The sequence below is a fragment of the Ammodytes marinus genome (assembly GCF_949987685.1).
Source record: "Ammodytes marinus genome assembly, chromosome: 1".
NCBI lineage: Eukaryota > Metazoa > Chordata > Actinopteri > Uranoscopiformes > Ammodytidae > Ammodytes > Ammodytes marinus.
The window spans coordinates 8,343,179-8,365,225 of NC_137230.1; the positions used below are offsets into that span (position 1 = coordinate 8,343,179).

Consider the following 22,047-nt stretch of genomic DNA (forward strand, 5'->3'; position numbering starts at 1 on the left):
ATCTCCAATCTTCCTGGGGAGGAGCCCTGACCCGTCAGTTAGTAGAAGGCAGCACCTGATTGGTTCATGTATTCCTCAATCGTCTACAGTAAGGCTGGGCCCTCCCCACTTTCCATCCGTTAGTGGAAGACAGACAGCCCCTGATTGGTTCATGTAGTCGTTAGAATAAACACAGACCAACGAATAAGCTTGTGAGATGCTGCTAGTCTCATGAGGCTAGATTGGCGCCTACTGTGCATGAACCAAGCAGAAGCTGCCTTTATAAGGGATGAATATTAGGTCAGAATGCCGGTCCTGAATGGCCTGGTCATTTTTTTGACGGGTTCCTCCCCACGAAGATTGAAGTAAGTCTAAACTGATCTGAGCAAAACAAAGCAAACACATTTGAATCTCGCAAGAGGCTGGTCTAACTCTCACAAGTATATCTTTTTGCAGCATGCATAGATCTAAGTTTCCCCAATAATAGCAAGGCATGTTAACATAATAATTCCCCAATAATGAGCCTATAACAACACGTCAATAAAACATTTTAGTGTTGTGTGCGTGTACATTTAAAAGAAGAAAATAGGCTACGTAATTTTTTTAAGTGACGCTTTATTTTGAAAGACCGGAAAGGGATTTCTTCATTGTCTCTACCTTGACAACCCTCACGACAAACCACTCATTGATGTAAGCAGCGCCCACGGCTTAAATGAGCCTCGTTCAGGAGCATTTCTTAGTTCAGACACGGACCGAGAGCAGACGCAGACAAGCGGCTCTCTTGCTTCTCCATCTCCTCTCTCTCTATATATCTCTCCATCTCTCTCTCTCTCTGTCGCTCTCCATTCATCATCCATCCATATGCGTCTTTTGGATACCTAACCTCTCCTGGAGCGCGTCAGCCCGCCTGGATCGGTCCATCCTCCTACTACATATGCCATCTCCCCCGCGGTCGCACTGGGGGCTGTGTTCGCTGCCCGGCTGACAGGCTCGCAGCAGCAGTGTTCATCTTCCAGCCTACTAAAGGAGCGCTTGGGTTCCGTTACTTCTATTTCTCGGAGCGCGCCTCTCTCTCTCTCTCTCTCTCTCTCGCTCTCTCTCTCTCTCTCTCTGCGTAATGGATGTACTGTTGTCGGAGAAAAGTTGGATTTTGTGAAGAGCCCAGTGGACCCCTAACATGGAAGGAATAGGAGGGTGTTTTTAGAAAAGGTGCTTTTGGGTTGGAACCACATCGTGAGAGGAAATGCACAGAGGTGAGTTGTTAACACGAGCTGCCCGACTATCATGACGCGCGTCAAGGTCCAGTCAGTTGAGCAGAGAGAGCAACGACAGTTTATAATGAGCTTGGATTAAATATATTTACCCTTCTACCTTTCATTTTTAGCATGGTGTCTATTCTATTTGCATGTGATGTGGATTTCAACACCCCAAGAAATAAGAGTGCCACGAAATTAGGAAAAAGCTACTCACTATGGATCCCCTTCGGAACATATTTAAATTTCACCAGTCTCTGTATTTAGTCTCTTTTATTTCTATGTATTTCTCATAAACTGAGACAAAGAATGCAATTTTCGGGTAAATTAATGCAAAGTGGCCATCTCATCTGTGTAGTAGGCTATACCGCTCTGTGCCACATCTGTATTTGTCACGTTTTTTTGTTCATTTAAGAATCAACTTGCTCTCTCGTGACTGTTTATGACAAATCTTCTCTTTTTTGTTATTGCCGACATTAATGATTGCCATTGCCAGGGGCGTAGCACCAAATTGCTATGAACCACTGATTTATAATGAACCAATTCAAGTTGCAGCGTCTGTCGGTTTTCTTCCCATTTTCCGAGATTCAGCAAAAGACGAACAGGTTCATCTGAGTTTAGTCTTGGTTGGTTTAAGCGACCAGATCTCAGTCGATGTGGAAACACTAGAACAGCAAAACAATAAATGCTTCCTCGAACGTCTCATTGATTGATTCTATTTTGGTTTTGAACATGTCATCAAATCAACTGGATGTAGGCCTATTATTTTACTGTAATCCTCCCATACGTTCGACCGTTTGGAGCGTAATGTACAATGGGACCAGAAGAACCAGAGAGGTGTCCCTTCTTGCAGCCAGTGTTGGCACGGTGAGGTGTGCCTCTGTTCATACCAGTATGCGTGAGTGTAAGATTGTGATTAACCTTAACAAGTAGGTTATAATGGACAGCATAGGTCAAATAGGCTACTTTTTGAAATCCACACAGGGGCGATAAAGAAAAGTATCAGGGAGAATTAAAGCAGACCGTTTGATTGCATATTCAACTGACTGAAGAAAAAAAAGAAAAAGAAAATGTTCTGAATAAATAGCCTACTAAATCGTCCCCAGGATTATGGCAAAGTGTGAAAGCTCATGTGGAGGTTTTAATGCTAATTAAGTTAAATTTTCCGTCTTTAATTTGGCTAATGTAAAACCACCATGTTTGTGAATATTATTTAAGCAGCAGCTCCTATTCCTCCAGCTTTCTACAAGTAGGGTCCTGCATTAGAACATTTCTCCTCCGTGGCGAAGGAAGCTCCGTAAGTTCAGAGCCCAGACTTGGTTTGCACACGCGACAGCCTGCGCGCGGTGCTGACTCCCGTCGCATCCACTGACTCGCGCCATTAACACCTGAGGCGCGTGCCGCAGCACGAGACAGCAACACCTTCTGATGCGTTCAGTGAAGCGGCTCTTGACTCTTGGTTATGACTGGTTTAACGCAATAGCTATGGGGTTAAACAGGTAAATTATTACAGGCTTATCTACATGGTTGTGTTTAAGGCCAAAGGCTGCTATTCAGCCGCAGAGTTAACTGCTTATAGGCTTTTCGGCTAATTAACATACGGTCTAATTAGCTCTTGATTAGCTGCAGGTTTACTATCACTTGTCAAATACCAAAATGGCCTCACTCCTTAAACTGTGCAGTAATCATTTCAATGATGGTATAGCCTACACTGTGCATGGACTTAAATTGTTTCAGCGGCTCTACTATGGTAGACCTATAATTGTCTTACCTGATTGTGTGGAAGCCTATTTGTTTGTAATTGTAATTTATCTTTTAGAAGCCAAATTATTTGAGTGGATACAGGCTAAAACCCACATTATCATTAAACTAAATGAGTCTATTTTTAATCCTTATTTAGTCCTCTTTTACTCTGTGTTTGGTGATATCTAGTCTGTTCCGAGAGAGAAAAACAGATTACAGCCTCAATTTGGCTTGTAAGCCCAAGTGAGAAGTGATGTTAAAATGAAATGACATGGCCTAGAACTGCTGGGTTTGAACCTGGGGGTAATTCTTCCCTTGGTTCCTCTAAAATGAACAAAAGGTCAGATGAAGCTTTATTCACTGTAGTGGGATAGCAGGATGCCTTTAAATGTCAGACATTTGTCTTTAAGGAACTGAGCTTGTCAAAATGTATGGATCAGGTAGGATGGCAGCATATATTAAGAGTGATGCCACTTTGTGAAATAGCCTGTGGACAGTCTTGGCTAACCCTTTGTATTTCACGCCAACCTGAATCTGCACAAATTCATTCAGTTGTAGCCTACGTATCAGTTGATTTATTTACAATGTAGCAAGATGTTACAGATCCCAATCTAAAGTATGCCTATGCAACTTTTGCCATTAAGTTAATTTAAATGTACTCTATATGCTTGATACATAGGAAATAGCGGTTACTAACTGTTTTGTTTACATTTCCAACCAACAGCCATTTAGAAAAATAAGTAAGATCCCCAGCCTAGTTTTGGGCAGCAGCACTTTACAGTGTCCCTGCTATCTGCAAGATGTAATGGTTTATAATGAGAGCCTGCAGCATCCTTCTGATCATTGGGTGGGCTTTTTCTCTAAATGTGCATGAATGTAGCTCATACACATACCTACTATACATCGTTGCAAGATAACGGAGATAGCAGTAATGAGTAAGCCATAGCCTGGGGGCCATTTGTGTGTGCATTCCAAAATGAGTCCATTCAAACATGCATGCTCATTTGATGCGGATGTGTTCACTGCCTATGTTAACCATGCAGTTTTGTTCATTAGACCCCCCCCCCCCCACCCCCCTCCTCTCTCTCTCTCTCTCTCTCTCTCTCTCTCTCTCTCTCTCTCTCTCTCTCTCTCTCTCTCTCTCTTCTTCCATCCCAGCCTTCCCGGGTGCCATTATGCAACGTGCCAGGCTCACGCTCGCTCTTTAATTTGATGTTAGCGGGCCAACCAACCTATTATAAACTCAATGGGGATCAGGTCTACAGGGGCTTATCAGGGCAAGGCAGTGTCAGAAGCAGTAACATGCTCGCCCTCGGTGCGGATATCATTGTAATAAAACATATTTCACCCATTGTCTGTAGCCGTGCTCTGCCCAATATGCCTGTCTATTCATCAGTGCTGCTGTAAGCCTTGGAGCCTGTAGGCTAATCCTGTTTTTTTTGTCTGCTAATGCGTTATGTTTGTGGTGCCTGGAGGCTGTAGATTAGTAGGTTAGAGTGTCATGGTTTTGGATAAGAGTTGATGGTTTTTTAACTCTCTTTAATGAACTACTACTTGCTCATCTTACTACTACTGCTACTACTGCTTGACAATGCTTTACAGCCACTTTTCCCCTACTTGTAATGCTTTTGACATCCAATAAAACTAGCCTACTACCAAAACTACTGTAGTAGTGCTCTCGATGGGCCTAGGTTTCATCTCAACAACAGATATGTTAGAGAATGCAACATGGTTAAAACCTTAGGCTCCAATGTCTACGTCTACTTAAAAGCCACGCCAGGCAAAATAACAAGTAATCCTATATCTTTATCTTGAACATAAAGGACGCTGCGACTCTTACAGGTCCACTTGACACAATCTTATTCAGCAGAGCAAAAGATACCCCAGTATCTACAGGCCTATAATGGTAATGTCTCTGTGTGTACTCTCTCTGGTGCCACCAATTTAATATTGATACTTGTTGAATTTTAGTTCTTCCTTTAATCGAGTTTGTGTTCTGTTAAGTGTACAGTTTAAACAATTAATACATTTCTATTTTATTGATGATCGATTGAGGCCCTTTTTCTGGTAAAACGTGTCCCAGTTTTGAGAATGTTCTGCTCGTGAGAATGTTCTGCTCGTCTTTGTCTTCTGTGAAAGTGAATTTCATATGTTGGTGTGTAGAAAGTTTGGAAGACACTTGTGATACTGAATGATGGCATTTCTGTAACTATTTTCTGATATTTTAAACCCCAACAATTCATATGGATATCACATTAGTATCTAGGAGCCCAGTGATTAATGCTTTGTATTGACAATTGTATGATTTATATCCTGAAGATAGTATTATAAAGACGTATCTGCACTGATATACAGTATTCCTTATGTTTCTCACTCAGATCTCCTGCTTTTTCGAGAATGCCTTTTGAAAACTATCCAATTGTATCAGGGATTTCCTTCAATGTTTTTATTGATTTATCTTACTCTCTATTCATCAAAATATTTTGTAGATGTTAAGTAATTAACTTTGTGTCACAATAACATAAACACCGTTTCATGTCACCTGTCACTAATATGTTATATCTGATTTTTGCAGCGTGGATACTCTTCTTTCTAATAGAAGAGGGTTTCACTCTGGCACAGAGAAATAAAGGTAAGCCAGAGCTCAAATAATCATATGCGCCATTAATGCTGCTCACCCATATAGAAACTGCCTAAAATGAAGAGAAATTATCCCTACTCTTACCATAGGACTAAAAGCTTCTTCTCTGCCTTTCCTTCTTAATGCGCTGCCTGCTTTTTCATTCCACTCACTGCCTTTCCAATCATTCTCCCATTGATCCCCCCCGACTCAATAACGCATCTGTTCATCTGCTCTCTCTCTCTCTCTCTCTCTCTGCCTTTTTTCTGCATCAAGATCCCCCCAGCGAACATGGCGCCCAGAGCCCCAACCAAAACGACTGTGGCACATGGGTCCGCAACATCAACGGCGGGGTGTTCACCTCGCCGAACTACCCCAACACCTACCCGCCCAACAAGGAGTGTGTCTACATCCTGGAAGGTAAGGCAGCATTTCCCTATTGTCTCCAGAAAGCACTTCTCCATCTTCTGCTCTGTGAAGCATTTGTCATCAGAAACAGCTGACACAGTTTCTCCGCCCTCTCAACATATTGCCTCCTTCAGTGAATGTCATTCATTACTCTGACTGACACTGTGTTATATTAACCACCTCACCCATATCTGATTTTTCTGTTCCCCTTCCCCGGCAGGCAATCAGCCTGACATTTTCCCAATGAGCCTGTCCTGAGTTTGTTTCACCCCACAGATATACAGTAACCCTTTTGAAAGATGATGGAGAGTGTACGTCTCACATTGTGGTATATAGCCTCTTGGCCCTAATCAGAGTAGTGCTGCTGTGTTCATTTCTATTGGCAGAGGGTGTGTGTGCCAGAAGACTCGGCCGCTGAATAAAACATAAAAGAAAATGAACATCTGCTTCCTAACTGAGCCTTTCTGTGACATATCACTGTATTTGCAATTTTCCTTGTCAACGCTTTACTGTTTACCAGAAATATCTCATCCCATCAGTAATGGTGGTGGGCCCTGCCGCACGGGAGAAGGATAGCTTAAGGAGATGAGGTCTGGAATATTGTGTTGACGTGTTTTGATAGCAAATCGATGAACTGTTCATAAAGTTAAAGCACAGCCTTCCATACAGATGAGATGTGTGTTTGGTGCTGCTCTTGCAGTAGCAGTAGTGGTGGTGGTTGGGAATAGATTTTACACATGGCTCAAGGGCTCCCCCTGTGGACTAATCAGGTATAGGCCTATCTATGATGAATAAGCCTCCACGCAGTGCAGGCAGCCTGCTGCTTTGTGCAGAAGTGCAATCGCAGAGGGCCTGAGAAGCGACAGATGGAACCTATCATTTGCTATCATTTGCTGGTGAATGGCTATAGTCATATTCATTTCAGAGCGCCTCTCGTAGAGACAGAGACAGGTGTTTGTGCCAATCAGTTAGCTTTGTAATAATAGTTTGTGGTTCGTGTGTGTGGCTCATTGATTAGGGTCATGTCCCCCAGTTCATCAGCTCAATAGATCAGTGATTATAATCTCTGCTCATTCTCTGTCATGCTGTGTGAGCGTATGAGATGTGGGTAGAAAGTTAGAGAGAGAATAAACACACCAGGGAATGAATAGACAGCAAGTGCGGGCACACAAGCTGCTTGTTGCTTGTTCAAAGGGAGAACACTCAGAGAACAGAGACACAAATTCACACGGAGAAATGAGAAGTGTCTGTGTTACTTTATCTGAGCTGCACACTCTCTACTATTTGTACTGCTACTATGTACTGCTGTTGACCCCGCTCCCAATGCACTGACTGACTACAGTTGTCCTCGCCACTTCACTCACTGATTTAATGACAAAATAAATGAATTTTACAGAAATGCATTGCATGCGAGTATAAAGAGATCCTCAAGTTTAAATAAACAATGATAGGTTATTATTAAAGATGGCTCTGAATTAGTCGTTGAGTCCATTTCTAAACTTTTAGGTTTTTCCATTTATAGCCACTTCCTCTGGAATTACAGAATACCATCATTTGGGCTTTTTGCTTTAGCCAGAAAATGATCGAACTGCATGCTAAGGGGCAACAGAATACAGGAAATGACAATTACTCTTTTAAAAATGTGCTGGGGAAGGATAATACTAAAAATAATAATAATAATAAATCTGAAAAACAATGTAAACCTTTAATTTACAGTACTTCTTAAAATGTCTTTCTCTTATTGATTTGAATGCATTAAATATAGTTTCCTGTTAAATTAAACATACTAGTACAGGGCTTCGTCAGGTCGTATATTACGCTGTTTTCTTTTCTCTTTTATCACCATACATGTTTGCATCCCAATGTTTGCCATCCCTGTTATCTAATGGGGCGTGCTTGGCTTTTCCATGCCAGTGATGATTCAGAGCCCCACCTCCCACCCTCAGCATCTTTATTTAGTAAGATTCACTGCTGCATGAATTGCCCTAAATACTTCCTCAGTGTGTGGGGGGGAGCAAATGCTATTAAAGAGCGGCGTCCGTTCAGTCTATAAAAATACTCTGGATATGCATGACGGATGAACTTGTGAACCACTGTTCATGCTGTGAATGCAGTGTTTTGGATTCACTGACCCAGAAACAGCAATGCTGACATGCCCCACCATGGCTCTGATTGTGTGTACTTGTGTTCATGTGTGTGCAACGTGGGTGAAACTATGTGAGGCATTCCTGCATATGTGCGTATGTTCAGGTGTTTATGTTATGTAATAAGCATTATATAGACAGTTTTACTTGTTCAGAACTGTCATGCTATAGTTCATAGTTGCAGAAACTATGTTGTTTTCCACAATTAAAATAATATAATACTATCCCATCCCAAGCATAAACAAAGTCTAGGTGAACTGATTAGTTAAACATCTATTTCAATCTTTGTGAGCATACCTTGTGTTGTTCTGGAACAGCATAGCAGAATGTCTCTTGGAAGTAAATGCAGATCAGCTTTTTCTTTCTGAATTATTCAGTGTAGACTTACTGCTCCAATCATGAAGGTTTAGTTGAATATGAGCATCAGATTGAAAAGTGCCAGAATCAGTATTTGACTTCAACTTAAGATTCATCTGTGATGCTTGTGAGAGGAGAGAAAACTCTCAATACTTCAACTGAATACTGTTGTTCAACAGGGACATTGTTCATTCTCTTGCACCAGGTGCCAATATCTTTCAGTCATTGTGGCTTTCTTCATGAATGATCTGTCATGCCTGGTTAAAGGTGTATGGGACATTTTTTTTAAAGATATTTTTTTGGCATTTCTATGCTTTATTGATAGTGTGAAGAGACGAAGAGGTGAAATGGGGTAGAGAGGGGAGTGACATGCAGAGAACGACCGCAGGCGGGAATCGAACCCGGGTCTGCTGCTGGGGGACGCCCTACCAACTGAGCTAAGGACGCCCCAATATGGGACATTTAAATACAGAGAAAGTCAGCTATGTCTGAAAAAAAAACACAACTTTAGCAGAGACCAACACTGTTACATATTACATACAGCCCATGTTCTGAAACGTTTGCTCTCCATACTGTCAGCTGAAGGGTTAGTTGTAATAATCCAAGTGTTCAACTTTTAAAAAAAAATTAACTCATCTTTGCCTCGAATTTATGCTTAAGAATCCCATCCCATTTGTGGTCCAGAGTTCGGTACACAAACCTAATATAGATCATTAGAATTAAATTGTATTCACCTTGTGTTTTCTTTCTCTCTCCCACTCTCCCACTCCCCTGTTCACCAAAGCTCTCCCTAGACAGAGGATCCAGCTGGCCTTTGATAAGACTTACTACATCGAGCCATCGTTTGAGTGCCGTTTCGACCACATTGAGATCCGTGACGGGCCTTTTGGGTTCTCCCCGATCATCGATCGCTTCTGTGGGGGAAAGAACCCCGGCCTGGTCACCTCCACCGGACGCTTCATGTGGATCAAGTTCACCAGCGACGAGGAGCTGGAAGGCCTCGGCTTCCGCATCAAGTACACTTTCATTGCAGGTAGGAAACACAAACTGTGTATTTGCTGTGAATGTAACGCCACAAGGGGTGGGCCATACATTGTATTGCGAGATGTTTTACATGGAATGTATTAAATTACTTTATCACGGCAATCAAATACAAATGGTCACATACTGTTTTTATGCCTCTGGCCTCCCATACGTATAAACGCATGCATTAGTGACACACTCATTCCTCCCGCCCAGACTCTCATGGGTGCGTATGTGTGACTTAGTCTCCAATTCACGCTGTAGATAGGTGTGTTAACCGGTATTATAAACAACAAGAGAAGAGTAAGTGAAGGTTTTTTGTGGTCGGGAATCTTAGAAAAGTAGAATAAGGCAGGATTAAAAGTAACAGAAGATAGACAAAATGGGTTCCCAACAAATATATAGCATTAGATCCATTGTCTGAAAATTGTTTGTTCATTGCCAGTAAGAGTTGAAACAAACAACAATTATCTGCCAAATATGCACCAAAATCATCGCAAAGGAAAGCTCGCAGCACCTTAAATATATTTCACTATTTGAAATGCCACCCACTACAGAACAAAGAATGCCTGAAACAGCACATGTCCACATCACCATCCCCACTAAATGAAACACTCTTAAACCAGCCCAGAAGCAAATTACCCTGTCTTGGTCAATTTCACAAAGCATTCCTGCATGACAAAAAAAGTGTACAAAATGGAATGAAATTACAGTTGCTGTCACCATCGACGTTGCCCCAATTAGTGTCGTAGAGAAGCCTGGATTCAAAAACCTCATTCAGACACGTTAGTCAAAATTTGAATTGCCTGGGCCTAAGTTATTTTGCAGAGAAAGTTCTATCAGAGTTATGCATGACAGAGAGAGAAAAGCTGGGCGTCATCTTGTGATTATAAACGGTAATCTTCAAAGTTTTGCTTCACCCAGTTTTGCTTCACCATTTTCATATTACTATTATTAATCTCACATATGTCACATATGAACACATTACCTCATTGCGGTGGATCCTGTAGTCTTTCTCTCTTTCACTCACTTCCTAAACTAATGCATGAGCTGCTGGCACAAGCTTGGGCCCTGGTGTCGTAAAAACACTGCCGCTGTTGTCCAAAGGTCCCGTAAAATATAGAGGAGAATCTGATTGAAGTGTGATGGAAAAGATACCATTCTTCACTAAAAAATAATTGTTGGCTGTTCATCCACAGCCCCCAATGCATCTGGTCTCCAGCAGACCGGCATACAAGACCAAAGCCTCCTGAATCTGAGCCCAATATGCCTAGAAATCAGTGTCTCCCATCAGGCGACAGATATTAGCTTCAAACGGACCCCTCTGTGCTTTATCTGGCCTACCTTAATGGGATCTTATCTCCTGTTCTCTCCTTACCTATTTCTGCTGTGTGGATTGAAAGTAATGTGCCTTCTCAAATCTTTTTTTTCTTTCAGACCCTGATTTCCATCTGCACGTGGGCGGACTGCTAAACCCCATCCCAGGTAAGCTCTTGAGTATTTTTTGCATTTTTTTTGTTTGATCCCCTTTGAAGAGCTTGTCTCTTGTGCTCAGAAGCTCATACCGGAGGCCATCACTGCCTCTGACGTGAATGCTGAACGCACAAATGTACATTGACAAGCATAGAATGTTACACAAAGTGAAAGGACGTACGTAGGTAAACATGCACAATTTGAAACCCCTGAAAGAGCACACCATTTTACCTGCTATTTTCCTCTTCTTTCTTCCTTTGTTCCTGTGTCTTCTTATTGTCCTTTATCCTAATCCCCCCCATAAACCATTTAACTCTTTGAATAAAACCCTCCGTCTGTTTCTCTGTCTGTCATGCTGGCTTTTCTCAGCCTTTCTCCTCTGCTCTTTTTTTCCACCCTTTCGCTTACATCCCCCTCTCTTCCCTTTGCTGCTCCTCTCATGTACTTCCATATGACCCCTCTCTACCTGTCTTTGACACTTCTCTTATTGCTTTTTCGCCTGAACTTTTTCTTCCTCCGTCTCTTTACAGACTGTCAGTTTGAACTCGGCGGCTGGGATGGGATTATCCGCTCCAAACAGGTGGAGGAGGAAGACAAAGTGAAGCCTGGTGATGCTCTGGACTGTATCTGGACCATCAGGGCCCCTCCTCAGTCTAAGGTCAGTTCAAGGGGGCCACATTAGTATTAGCATTAGTATTAGTATTAGTATTAGTATTAGTATTAGTATTCGTATCCTTCAACTCATATTTGAAGAAAAAAACATCCAGAGATCTCACAACATATTAATTTATTCAAGAGCTCGTTCATTTCTGTTAGGGATGTTATTTTAAGACACTGACACTCTCCCACATTCAATATTTATAACTGAATCATCGCCAATTCAATTATGTTCTGGTGTTTGCTTAACCTTACCCTATTTTCCTCCTTCTGTAAAGGTGAATAGAAAGTGCAGGCAGAGCAGTTATAAGGTTTGATGATAGCAAGCATGATATAACATTAATCTTATATATAATTCTAATGGTTGCTTAGATATAAATTTCATGTTTTACATTCCCAATTGCAGGCTTACTAGGCTGAACGTTGAGTGGATAATGATCGCTACCAGGTGGCTAGTGTGTGTGTGTGTGTGTGTGTGTGTGTGTGTGTGTGTGTGTGTGTGTGTGTGTGTGTGTTTCTGTCAAAGAACACATTTTATCTTATTTTTGTAATCCTTATAAATAGCAAAAAGACTTCTTGGAGTTGCCTTTTTGTCTCAACCTGACGTGATACAAAAACTCATCTCGCTGGTGACACATGCAGTCAATCCTAAAATAGATATGAATAATCATCCAAAAAAAGACATCTGAGGAGAAATGGCAATGCTCTGAATATAAACAAGAGAAGGAACAGCTTTCATTTCTAAAATCACCCACTATCATTCTGTTCAATGTGTTCCCATTTTTGTCAGTTACTTTGACTGTTTCACCTTTCTTCCTCTTTTACTCTTCCTTTGGTAACAACATTACAGTATCAACATATTCTAGGTATTTCATCACCACTTTAAAAAAAGGCCATCATTAAATGATTTTATATTTTAGGACAAAGCACGGTAATTAAGTAAACAGACAACCAAGCAGATAGGATAGGATAGACTAGTTATGAGCATTGAAAATACAGTACACAGAGGGAAGACCACTTTTGTTGATAAAATACAGCCTTGGAGATTCTAAATACATTTTCAAGCTAAGAGTGAAAGTCCATTGATGTGTTCTCATATGATATATTCAATATTTTTAAGAGGAAATCCTAAATCTAATTGAATCTTTGATTCATTGCTGCTCTGCTTCTTCCTCATGATGACTAAATGAGTCATCAGCACGTCGTTGTGCTACACACTGGCCACGATATACTGAGACACACAGCTCATCTCATTTGTTAAGCATCAAATGCAAACAAACAGTCACATATTACATAATGATGTCACATATAAATTACTTATGCATTCATATACAAGGTCATATTTTATGCATATGTGTGTTAACATTCATACATGAATCACACGTGCATCGACTAACTTATATCTCTCTCTCTCTCACATACACACACACAAACACACGCACCCAAACATACTTGTCTTTCTACATTTGTGAGGACCCTCATTGAAATAGAGCATCCCTCAGCCCCATACGCTAACCATCAAAACCAAATGCTTAACCTCAACCCTTGCAACACCTCTAACCTAAGCCCAATTTACACCTTAACATTAATACTAAGTCTAAATCATCAAACAGTCCATTGACGTGGTGAGGAAAAGCACAGCCAAATGCCCTCACAATGCAGAAATGTCATCACTACATAGTTTAAAACAAAAATGTGTCTTCACAAAGATAGCTATACAAGCACAAATGCACACACACACACACACACACACACACACACACACACACACACGCACACACACTTCTCCCCACGTTCTACATGTGCGGTTTGAGGCAGCAATGAAACGGATTTGGCTTTACCAGCTGCACTGAGATATATTAGCTCAGCGAAGCAGAAGGAACAGACCAGCACACTCAGCAGCTATGTAACTGCCTCATGGTTACATGTGACTGCGTGCTACACGTGCTAAAGTTTGATTCTCCTCATGTGGTCTCATTATGTCATTACTTTGGGGTTTGAAACTTAACACAACTAACCAGTGTGTGAATGTCAAGCCGCTGTACAAGACATGTAGAGGCTAGTCACAGTGGGGTCAATGTGTAGGCCAGAAACTCACCGAGGACCTCTAGAGGCAGGTGCAAGCCAAATCACAGGCTCTGTAAATAGACATTTTCACACATGATAATAAAAAAGGTGTGAAAAATAAAATTATTAACAATTCATTCCCTTTAGGTGAGCCAGTTCCCGGAACCTATCAATAGAATTGCTATCTGTAATGGCGTATTGCTAATGTTATGAGTTATCCCTGTCCTGTAACAAGTTTAGTAATATTTGCTGTGAAAATGTCTACCCAGATGGAAATAATTAAGCCTTTTCTTCCTGAATTGGGAGGACACATTGGTGTATTTCTGTCAGTTTTATAATAGTAGTCCCATCAAGTGATCTTCATTAAATCGTAAGTTATCTTATTATACTAGAACGATGCATTTACCAGGTGTTTGAGTTGTCATCATCACAGATAAGAAATAAGTTTGAGAATTGTTGTCCATGTTGCAGAGAAATGTGACAACTCACACTCTACACTGTAGTATCATGGAACTTGTCTACATTTACCACTGGTATCCACTGCATTGTCAGATGTCATCTCGGTGGAAAACGTGGACATTTCCAACTTCATATGTTGACACGGACCACCTGAGCACAGCATATCAGTTTTACACTCTTACTCTAAATGTGTGTGAAGGAGCTGCCGGTTCAGCTCACTAGCCTTCGGTCCCTGCGGTCTTCACTGAATGGAGACACATCTATCTTAGAGAAAAAGAAAAAGGTTGAGGGAGACAGAGGAGGTAGCACCAGGACGGATGCTTTCAAATAGTGATATTGATGAATCAATGTATCTTATATCCATCCTCTAACCTCTCTATATTCCTATCCAATACTACTGATTTCATTCACATTTGTAATAATAGATAGATGGATGGATAGATAGATAGATAGATAGATAGATAGATAGATAGATAGATAGATAGATAGATAGATAGATAGATAGATAGATAGATAGATAGATAGATAGATAGATAGATAGATAGATAGATGGATGGATGGATGGATGGATGGATGGATGGATGGATGGATGGATGGATGGATGGATGGATGGATGGATGGATGGATGGATGGATGGATGGATGGATGGATGGATGGATGGATGGATGGATGGATGGATGGATGGATGGATGGATGGATGGATGGATGGATGGATGGATGGATGGATGGATGGATGGATGGATGGATGGATGGATGGATGGATGGATGGATGGATGGATGGATGGATGGATAGATAGATAGATAGATAGATAGATAGATAGATAGATAGATAGATAGATAGATAGATAGATAGATAGATAGATAGATAGATAGATAGATAGATAGATAGATAGATAGATAGATAGATAGATAGAAACCCTGCCTCCACGTTGATGTGCATATCCTGTCTGTCCACAGATCTACCTGCGCTTCATGGAATATCAGATGGAACACTCCAATGAGTGCAAGAAGAACTTTGTGGCGGTGTACGACGGCAGCAGTGCCATCGAGAACCTGAAGGCCAAGTTCTGCAGCACGGTGGCCAATGACGTGATGCTGGATAACGGGGTGGGAGTGGTCCGCATGTGGGCCGACGAGAAGAGCCGACTCAGCCGCTTCCGCATGCTCTTCACCTCATTCGTTGACCGTGAGTGACAGTCTATTTTTTACAACCATATAGGCCCGGACCCCTGTTTTTAATCATTTCTGTTGAATTGTGTGATAAATGAGGCGGGTGTGTCTATTAACATTATATTTGTTTAGTTATAATTCATTTGCATATGCTTTGACGCTTTTTGCTTTTGAATTGTTCCCTTTTTGTGTGGTTCTGTGTAACTGTCTTCACCTAATACAATAACAACCGAAAGGACTGCATTTCGGAAGTGCATCTTTGACATTACATTAGTCAATTATGGACTATCTATTTGGCCTGTGTTACTTTCACATGGGATCGCTATGAAGAATAGGGCCCATGTGAAACATATTACAGTTCTGCTGCTGTATAGTGTAGTTTGGTTTGTTGACAAGCACTGGAAATCAAAACTCTATTCCAGTTTCCCTTTCCCCTGATGACTGTGCAACTCTCTGTAATGGACTACGACGAAAGACCTCATTTGTCATCACTTTACTGTAACATCCACAACATTATCCATCCACACACACACACACACACACACACACACACACACACACACACACACACACACACACACACACACACACACACACACACACACACACACACACACACACACACAGTTGATGTATGAGGTCCTGCACTCAGCCTGCCTCAGTAGTTACTAAAAGACACTGAAGTGTAATTTCGGCAATGGAAGCTAATTACGCTGTGCCATGTTTAGAGCAAAGATATGAGAAAGCAATTATTCTCTCCAGCTTTTGTAAATAACTGAAAGCATCAAATACTTTTCAGTGGTGTATGTCACAGCATGATAATATGCCTATCATGGGTCTCTTACCACAGGAAAATAGAAATTAATCTGTTTTGGCAAAAACAAAATGCTAAGTAGGGTAAATGGCATCTAGAAGTCATTATTTATTGAAAGTCATCATTTTTAAAGTACAAGAAACATTCGTAAAGAAGCTGTTAAAGGTTGCCCATAAAATAGAGGTTTTTTTTTCTTCTACTGTTGGCACTCTGTAATATTTTCATTAAATGCCTGAGTAGACCGAGATATTAATTGCCACATTCTCCTGCACTCTTCCCAAAACCCCGGGTGAATGCTAATGTTGTTTTCATCAGCAGAGCCATAACCATTGCAGTCAGAACTCAATGGCCTTTTCAATTCAGCAAGGTTTTTTTTTCTCTCTCTCTCTCTCTCTCTCTCTCTCTCTCTCTCTCTCTCTCTCTCTCTAAGAGGTCCTCAAGACCATTTGGATCCTCATTAATTCTGATCACACAGTTCATCTCAGAGAAGCCTGAAGTCCCTTGAATAACTCTCAAACTTTATTTGGTTCGAGTCAGCAATTGAAGTTTACTCCAGAAGGAACCATTCATCTTTGTCACTCAGAAAACAAGATGCTTTTTGCACTCCATCATCCTGAATGTACTATAATCTACTGACAGAACCCCCTCTCACATGTAAACTAAACTTATTAAGACTGCATCAGATACACACTGATGTGTGTGTGTGTGTGCGTGCATGAGTGCGTGCATGCGTTTGTGCATGTTGGTGTACTTGTGCAGGCATCTTTGTGAGGACCAGTTTTTTCTTTTGACCATCGGAGGACATTTTTGGAATGTGAGGACTTTTTGCCTGGTTCTCAATTCATCATGGCCTTTTTGAAGGTTTAGACTCGGTTTTAAGGCTGTGTGTGTGTGTCTGTGTGTGGGTGTGTGTGTGTGAGTGTCTGTGTGTGGGTGTGTGTGTGTAAAGCCTTGTTGACACCCTGTCAGAGGCCTCATTTTGAAAGCGGGAGACGCCTAAACGGTTTGGAAGTCATCACATTGTCAGAGGAGCCCGTCTACAGGCTCACTGAGAGATAGATGGGTTGGACACTCCACCAGACACACACACGCACACACACACACACACACACAGCCTTACACAGACATGTACATGCCCCTTTGTCAAAATGATTTAACCCTGAGGCACAGGAGGCATGCGGGGAGTGGGAAGTGGAGGCTCAGAGCCATGGACCGCAGAGCAGGGGTGAAGCTGGTTGAGCGGCCCACTGTCTGTTTCAGCAGTGATAAAGACTCACACAGTGTGTCTGCAGGGGCTACAGCCTGTGTGTGTGTGTGTGTGTGTGTGTGTGTGTGTGTGTGTGTGTGTGTGTGTGTGTGTGTGTGTGTGTGTGTGTGTGTGTGTGTGTGTGTGTGTGTGTGTGTAACAGAAAACCAACTGGCAAAAGACCGTTTTAACAAGCAACAAGAGAAAGGTTTAACATTTTACTGTGTGCAAGAAGATTTGATGTGATGAGGAGCAAGGTTTGTTTAAAAGCAACTGTGATTTGGTTGTTCTCTACAGGCATAATTTGACATTAAAAGAGAAAAAAGACAGAGCATAGACTCGTTCTTTGTGGTATGTAGGAGGACGTGTGGCTCAGTATGTGTGCATTCTCTCTACCTCATATTGTCATTCTTATTTTTCATATTATAATAATAATAATTACTGTTACACACACACACACACACACACACACACACACACACACACACACACACACACACACACACACACACACACACACACACACACACATCTATTGGCCCTGAAAGAGAATTTTGATTATTTTGCTCTCCCCCTGAGATTTCTTCCCTTTTTTTTCCCAGATTAAAGTTTTTTTCTTCAACCAAATGAGGGACTAAGGATTGGGGTTCACTACAGATGTCATTTATGATTTTGAACTATAAATAGAACTGTCTTGACTTGAAAAAAGAAGAAATAGACTTTTCTTCTTCACTTATCTCTCAACTAAGTATGTTGTTGTTGTTGTTGTCAACACATCCGCTCTTCATTTTGCAACTGTTGCACAGTCTAGTTCTTGAGTATCACCTCCAGGACTAATTTGCCTTGTGTTCTGGATTAAGAAAAATTATTTTCAATCGACTTAACATGGGCCAACAGCTCATTTGATTATTCAGACCGTTTTTCACCAGTTATATGGGAAAAACAACTCAACCAAAACACGCTGTTAATTATACTACATTATACTACTAGCATTCCTCAAGCATGATTAAAACAAAATCACACCGTAGCCTAAGGTACATAAGACATACTATTCTACTGCTTGTGTTTGGTCTGTACCACACCAGGCATCTGCATCTTCCCTCAGCCTTGCAGTGCATCGATCTCTTGAGCCCGGCAGCCAGCATCCATTACTAGTCGTCTCCGTCTCTGTACGCTTGCTGTCACTTTAAAGCGAGCACCTGCCCGGCCCGCTGCACCCTATGATGGCCCCAAGCTATTTCTAACCACCAGCTGCACTCTGCCTTTCTTTTCATCTTTTTCATATTCCTCCTCTGTGTGCATGCCCTTTGTTTTTCCACCTATCCACCCTTCCATACTCTCTTCTGTCTCCTCCTGCATCTCAAACTCCCTCGACATGAAATGCTGCAGCTCAGTGAATCTCCTCCCATCATTACCCCCTGATGGAAATGCTGATGTATTGCTACGTGTTTCCTCTCTCTCTATTAGACCTCTGGTGTTTGGAGAAATAACTGTCTTTTATCGTTATTGTTTCGTTCTTATTACCATCAAAATAGCTTCCAGTCACTTCCACGGTGAAGCCATCTTTTACTCAGCACCGTGAGACAGATTTTTCCTGTCATTCTTTCTAAAATTCCATTATTGTCTTTTGCCTGCAGCTCCCTGTACAAGCAGTTCATTCTTCTGCCACAGCAACATGTGTATAAACAACTCCCTGGTGTGCAATGGGGTGCAGAACTGTGTCTACCCATGGGATGAAAACCACTGCAAAGGTGAGCGTCTTTGTTCTGCCAACTATTCCAAAAAATAACAGTTTTATGGTTCATTATTGTGTTCAGGATGAACATATTTTTGCCATTTTTTTTTTTTTTAATTATTTCCTGTCCTTTTCGCCCTCCAGAGAATCGATCTAAAGGTATTTTCCATCAGATCACTAAGACCCACGGTACTGTCATCGGTGTGTCATCAGGCATAGTCCTGGTCCTTCTCATCATCTCCATCCTGGTCCAGATGAAGCAGCCAAGGAAAAAGGTAATTTGTCCTCTGTGGTTGACCTTTTGTTCAGCAGGAGAGCAGAAAAGAAGAGACACGTAGTTGAGAGTGATGTTGGGATTCCCGAACAGTAGAGGGCACACTTTGCTCTGGAGACACAGCAAAAATAATGCAGTGTATCTGAATAGATATTAAGTTTTAGTTTCTGTTTGGTTTAACATCTATTTCACTAACCTGCCTCGTCTATTTTTACCCAGAGGACACTGCTCACTCAAAAACTATTTCTCGATGGCTGCTCTGTTTAGCTTTCTGTAGGTGAAGACATGGTTGTCTCTGATTGGTCTAGAATGGATTACTCCCAGTATGACAGCTCTACAAAATACTTGATTATCCATCAATGAAAGAGATATGGCACAAAAATAAATGTTATATTTTAAATAAAAGAACAAGGTATCTGAAAAAAAGCTGTTGTAAGTTCTTGTTTAAGGGTGTAACATTGCCTTAATGAATCTTTATGTATGTTGAACCCCTTCACGCAAAGAAAAATAGTTTTTTCAGGGCCCTGAAAGTGGCCCATTTATTGTTTTTGATAATTGTTTTCAACCGTTTTTAGCCTGACAAGACCAGCCGAGCTTCACATTTGTTTCTCTCCCGCAGATCAGTCTGGTCAAAAAAATGACTGCGGCAATCAGGGCCCGTGTCCAATCCTAACGTTCAACCCTTACTGGAAGGCAGCTTCTTATTGGATCAGGTAGTCGTCAATCTAGCCTCCAGCAAGGCCTTGCTCTCCCCACTTTCTGTCCATTAGTCAAAGGCAGCCCCTGATTGGTTCATGTAGTCTTCAATCCGGTAATTGACCGGGGTCCTACCCATGGAGATTGGAGAAAGTCCAGACTGATCTGCAGCAGAGAAACAAATGTGAAGCTTGTGATATCAGGCTGGTATCGTCAGGCTATGTTATTTCATCTGTTGTCTTGATATAAACTAACACCAGAGAGAAAACTATATGGTCTGCTAATCCCTTAAATTAAATCTTCTTCTTTCAAGGTCGTAATCCGCCGGCCCGGTGTTTTCAACAAGGCGGGCTTCCAGGAGGTCTTTGACCCGCCCCACTACGAGCTCTTCTCCCTGCGTGACAAGGAGGTCTCCTCTGACCTGGCAGACCTGTCTGAGGAGCTGGACAGCTTCCACAAGGTGCGGCGCTCCTCCACCATGTCCCGCTGTGTCCACGAGCACCACTGTGGCTCCCAGGGCTCCATGACCACTGGAGGGGGTGGAGGAGGCAGCATGAAGCACAGCCGCACCACCCTGAGCTCCATGGAACTGTCCTACCACAACGACTTCTCCAAGCCGCCGCCCATGAAGACCTTCAACTCCACATCCAGCTACAAGAAGAGCTGCTACGGCTACAAGCAGCACTCACAGACTCACGACTGCGACCAGCAGGTCATCGAAGACCGCGTCTCGGAGGAGATCCCCTGTGAGATCTACGGGCGTGGAGGGGGAGGGGCCACAGGCGGAGGAGGACCAATGGGAGGAGGAGCTTCAGGGATCGCTGGAGGAGGGATCGGAGGATCGGTGGGGATAGGTGGAGGAGTGGCCATGTCCCATGGAATGGGGATGCCAGGAGGAATGGGCATGGCAGGGCCTAGTGGCATAGCTGGGGGTATCGGCGTTGGGATGGCAGGAGCTTGCGGAACCCTCAGCATGCGCGGCAACAGCGCTCGTAACAGTACCACCATAGTTGACCCAAATCAACGCTCCATGTCCATGGACTTCTAGATGGCTTTGAAAAGGAAAAGGGGAATGCAGAAAGCGCTGGACATTCACTCACTGAAAGAAGAGAAGAGAAAAAGGAGAGTTGCGATCATCTCAAATTGTTCAATACTATTCCCTCTGCTGCCTCTGCTTTCAAAGCAGTGTTTAAAGTACTGTGGTTGACACTTAAGGATCTTCTCTTCTCAAAGTCTTCTCGGAAGTTTGTGGGGAACTGGCAGACAGCTATCAAGGACCAAAAGAGGGGGGAAAAGAAATAGTTCTATTCTTCAGGATAATAAAGGATGCAGAGTGAAAGGGAGGTTGAAGACATTTTGACTTTCATCCAGTTTTACGGTATATTCATTTAATCTCTCCTTCTCATAAAACACATATCAGAAGGGGGGTTCTCGCATGCAGACCCAGACTGCTCTCTGTTTGGTGGCCTAGAAGACCAGCTGACCCCTCGGAAACAGGGAGAGAGAGAGAACGACATGAGACGTCCACGATTGAGTTTTTACATGTATTCACCTGCCATGCACAGATATATGATATATAGTGCGTCTTCTAATAATTTGAGTCTTTATTTTTGTCAGTGTACTGTACTGTTCAAATCAGTATCTATCCAGCCTCATGACGACGCTTGGCTTTTAACTCTTCAATCTTTTTCAAATGTTGCTCAGATGTTTTTATGAAGATGACCTTTCCATGACATGTGGTTACAACGTTGAGGATGAAGTAGTTGAGGATGTTGCTGTTGTGGATAATGATCAGATTATATAAAAATTATGAAAATGATGTGATATTAATATAATAATTCTGTAGATTTCATGGTTACCTCACACATACACAGAGGGAACGCTCCATTCAGTCTCTCCTCAGGAAGAGCACATGAAGAGACTCTTATT

The 22,047-nt window shown here is 42.1% G+C and overlaps 1 protein-coding gene across 1 annotated transcript; it reads left to right on the forward strand.

Moving 5' to 3' along the window:
• Nucleotides 1-1,204: 1,204 nt before the first annotated feature.
• On the forward strand, nucleotides 1,205-21,166 carry neto2a (neuropilin (NRP) and tolloid (TLL)-like 2a; the record flags this gene model as incomplete). Its single annotated transcript, XM_080033065.1, has 10 exons — nucleotides 1,205-1,232; nucleotides 5,551-5,607; nucleotides 5,872-6,015; nucleotides 9,289-9,537; nucleotides 10,965-11,012; nucleotides 11,531-11,658; nucleotides 15,141-15,369; nucleotides 19,051-19,164; nucleotides 19,293-19,423; nucleotides 20,432-21,166. Exons 1-10 carry the CDS (start codon nucleotides 1,223-1,225, stop codon nucleotides 21,164-21,166), a joined length of 1,845 nt encoding a protein of 614 aa, XP_079889191.1. The 5' UTR covers nucleotides 1,205-1,222.
• Between the last annotated feature and the right edge of the window lie 881 nt (nucleotides 21,167-22,047).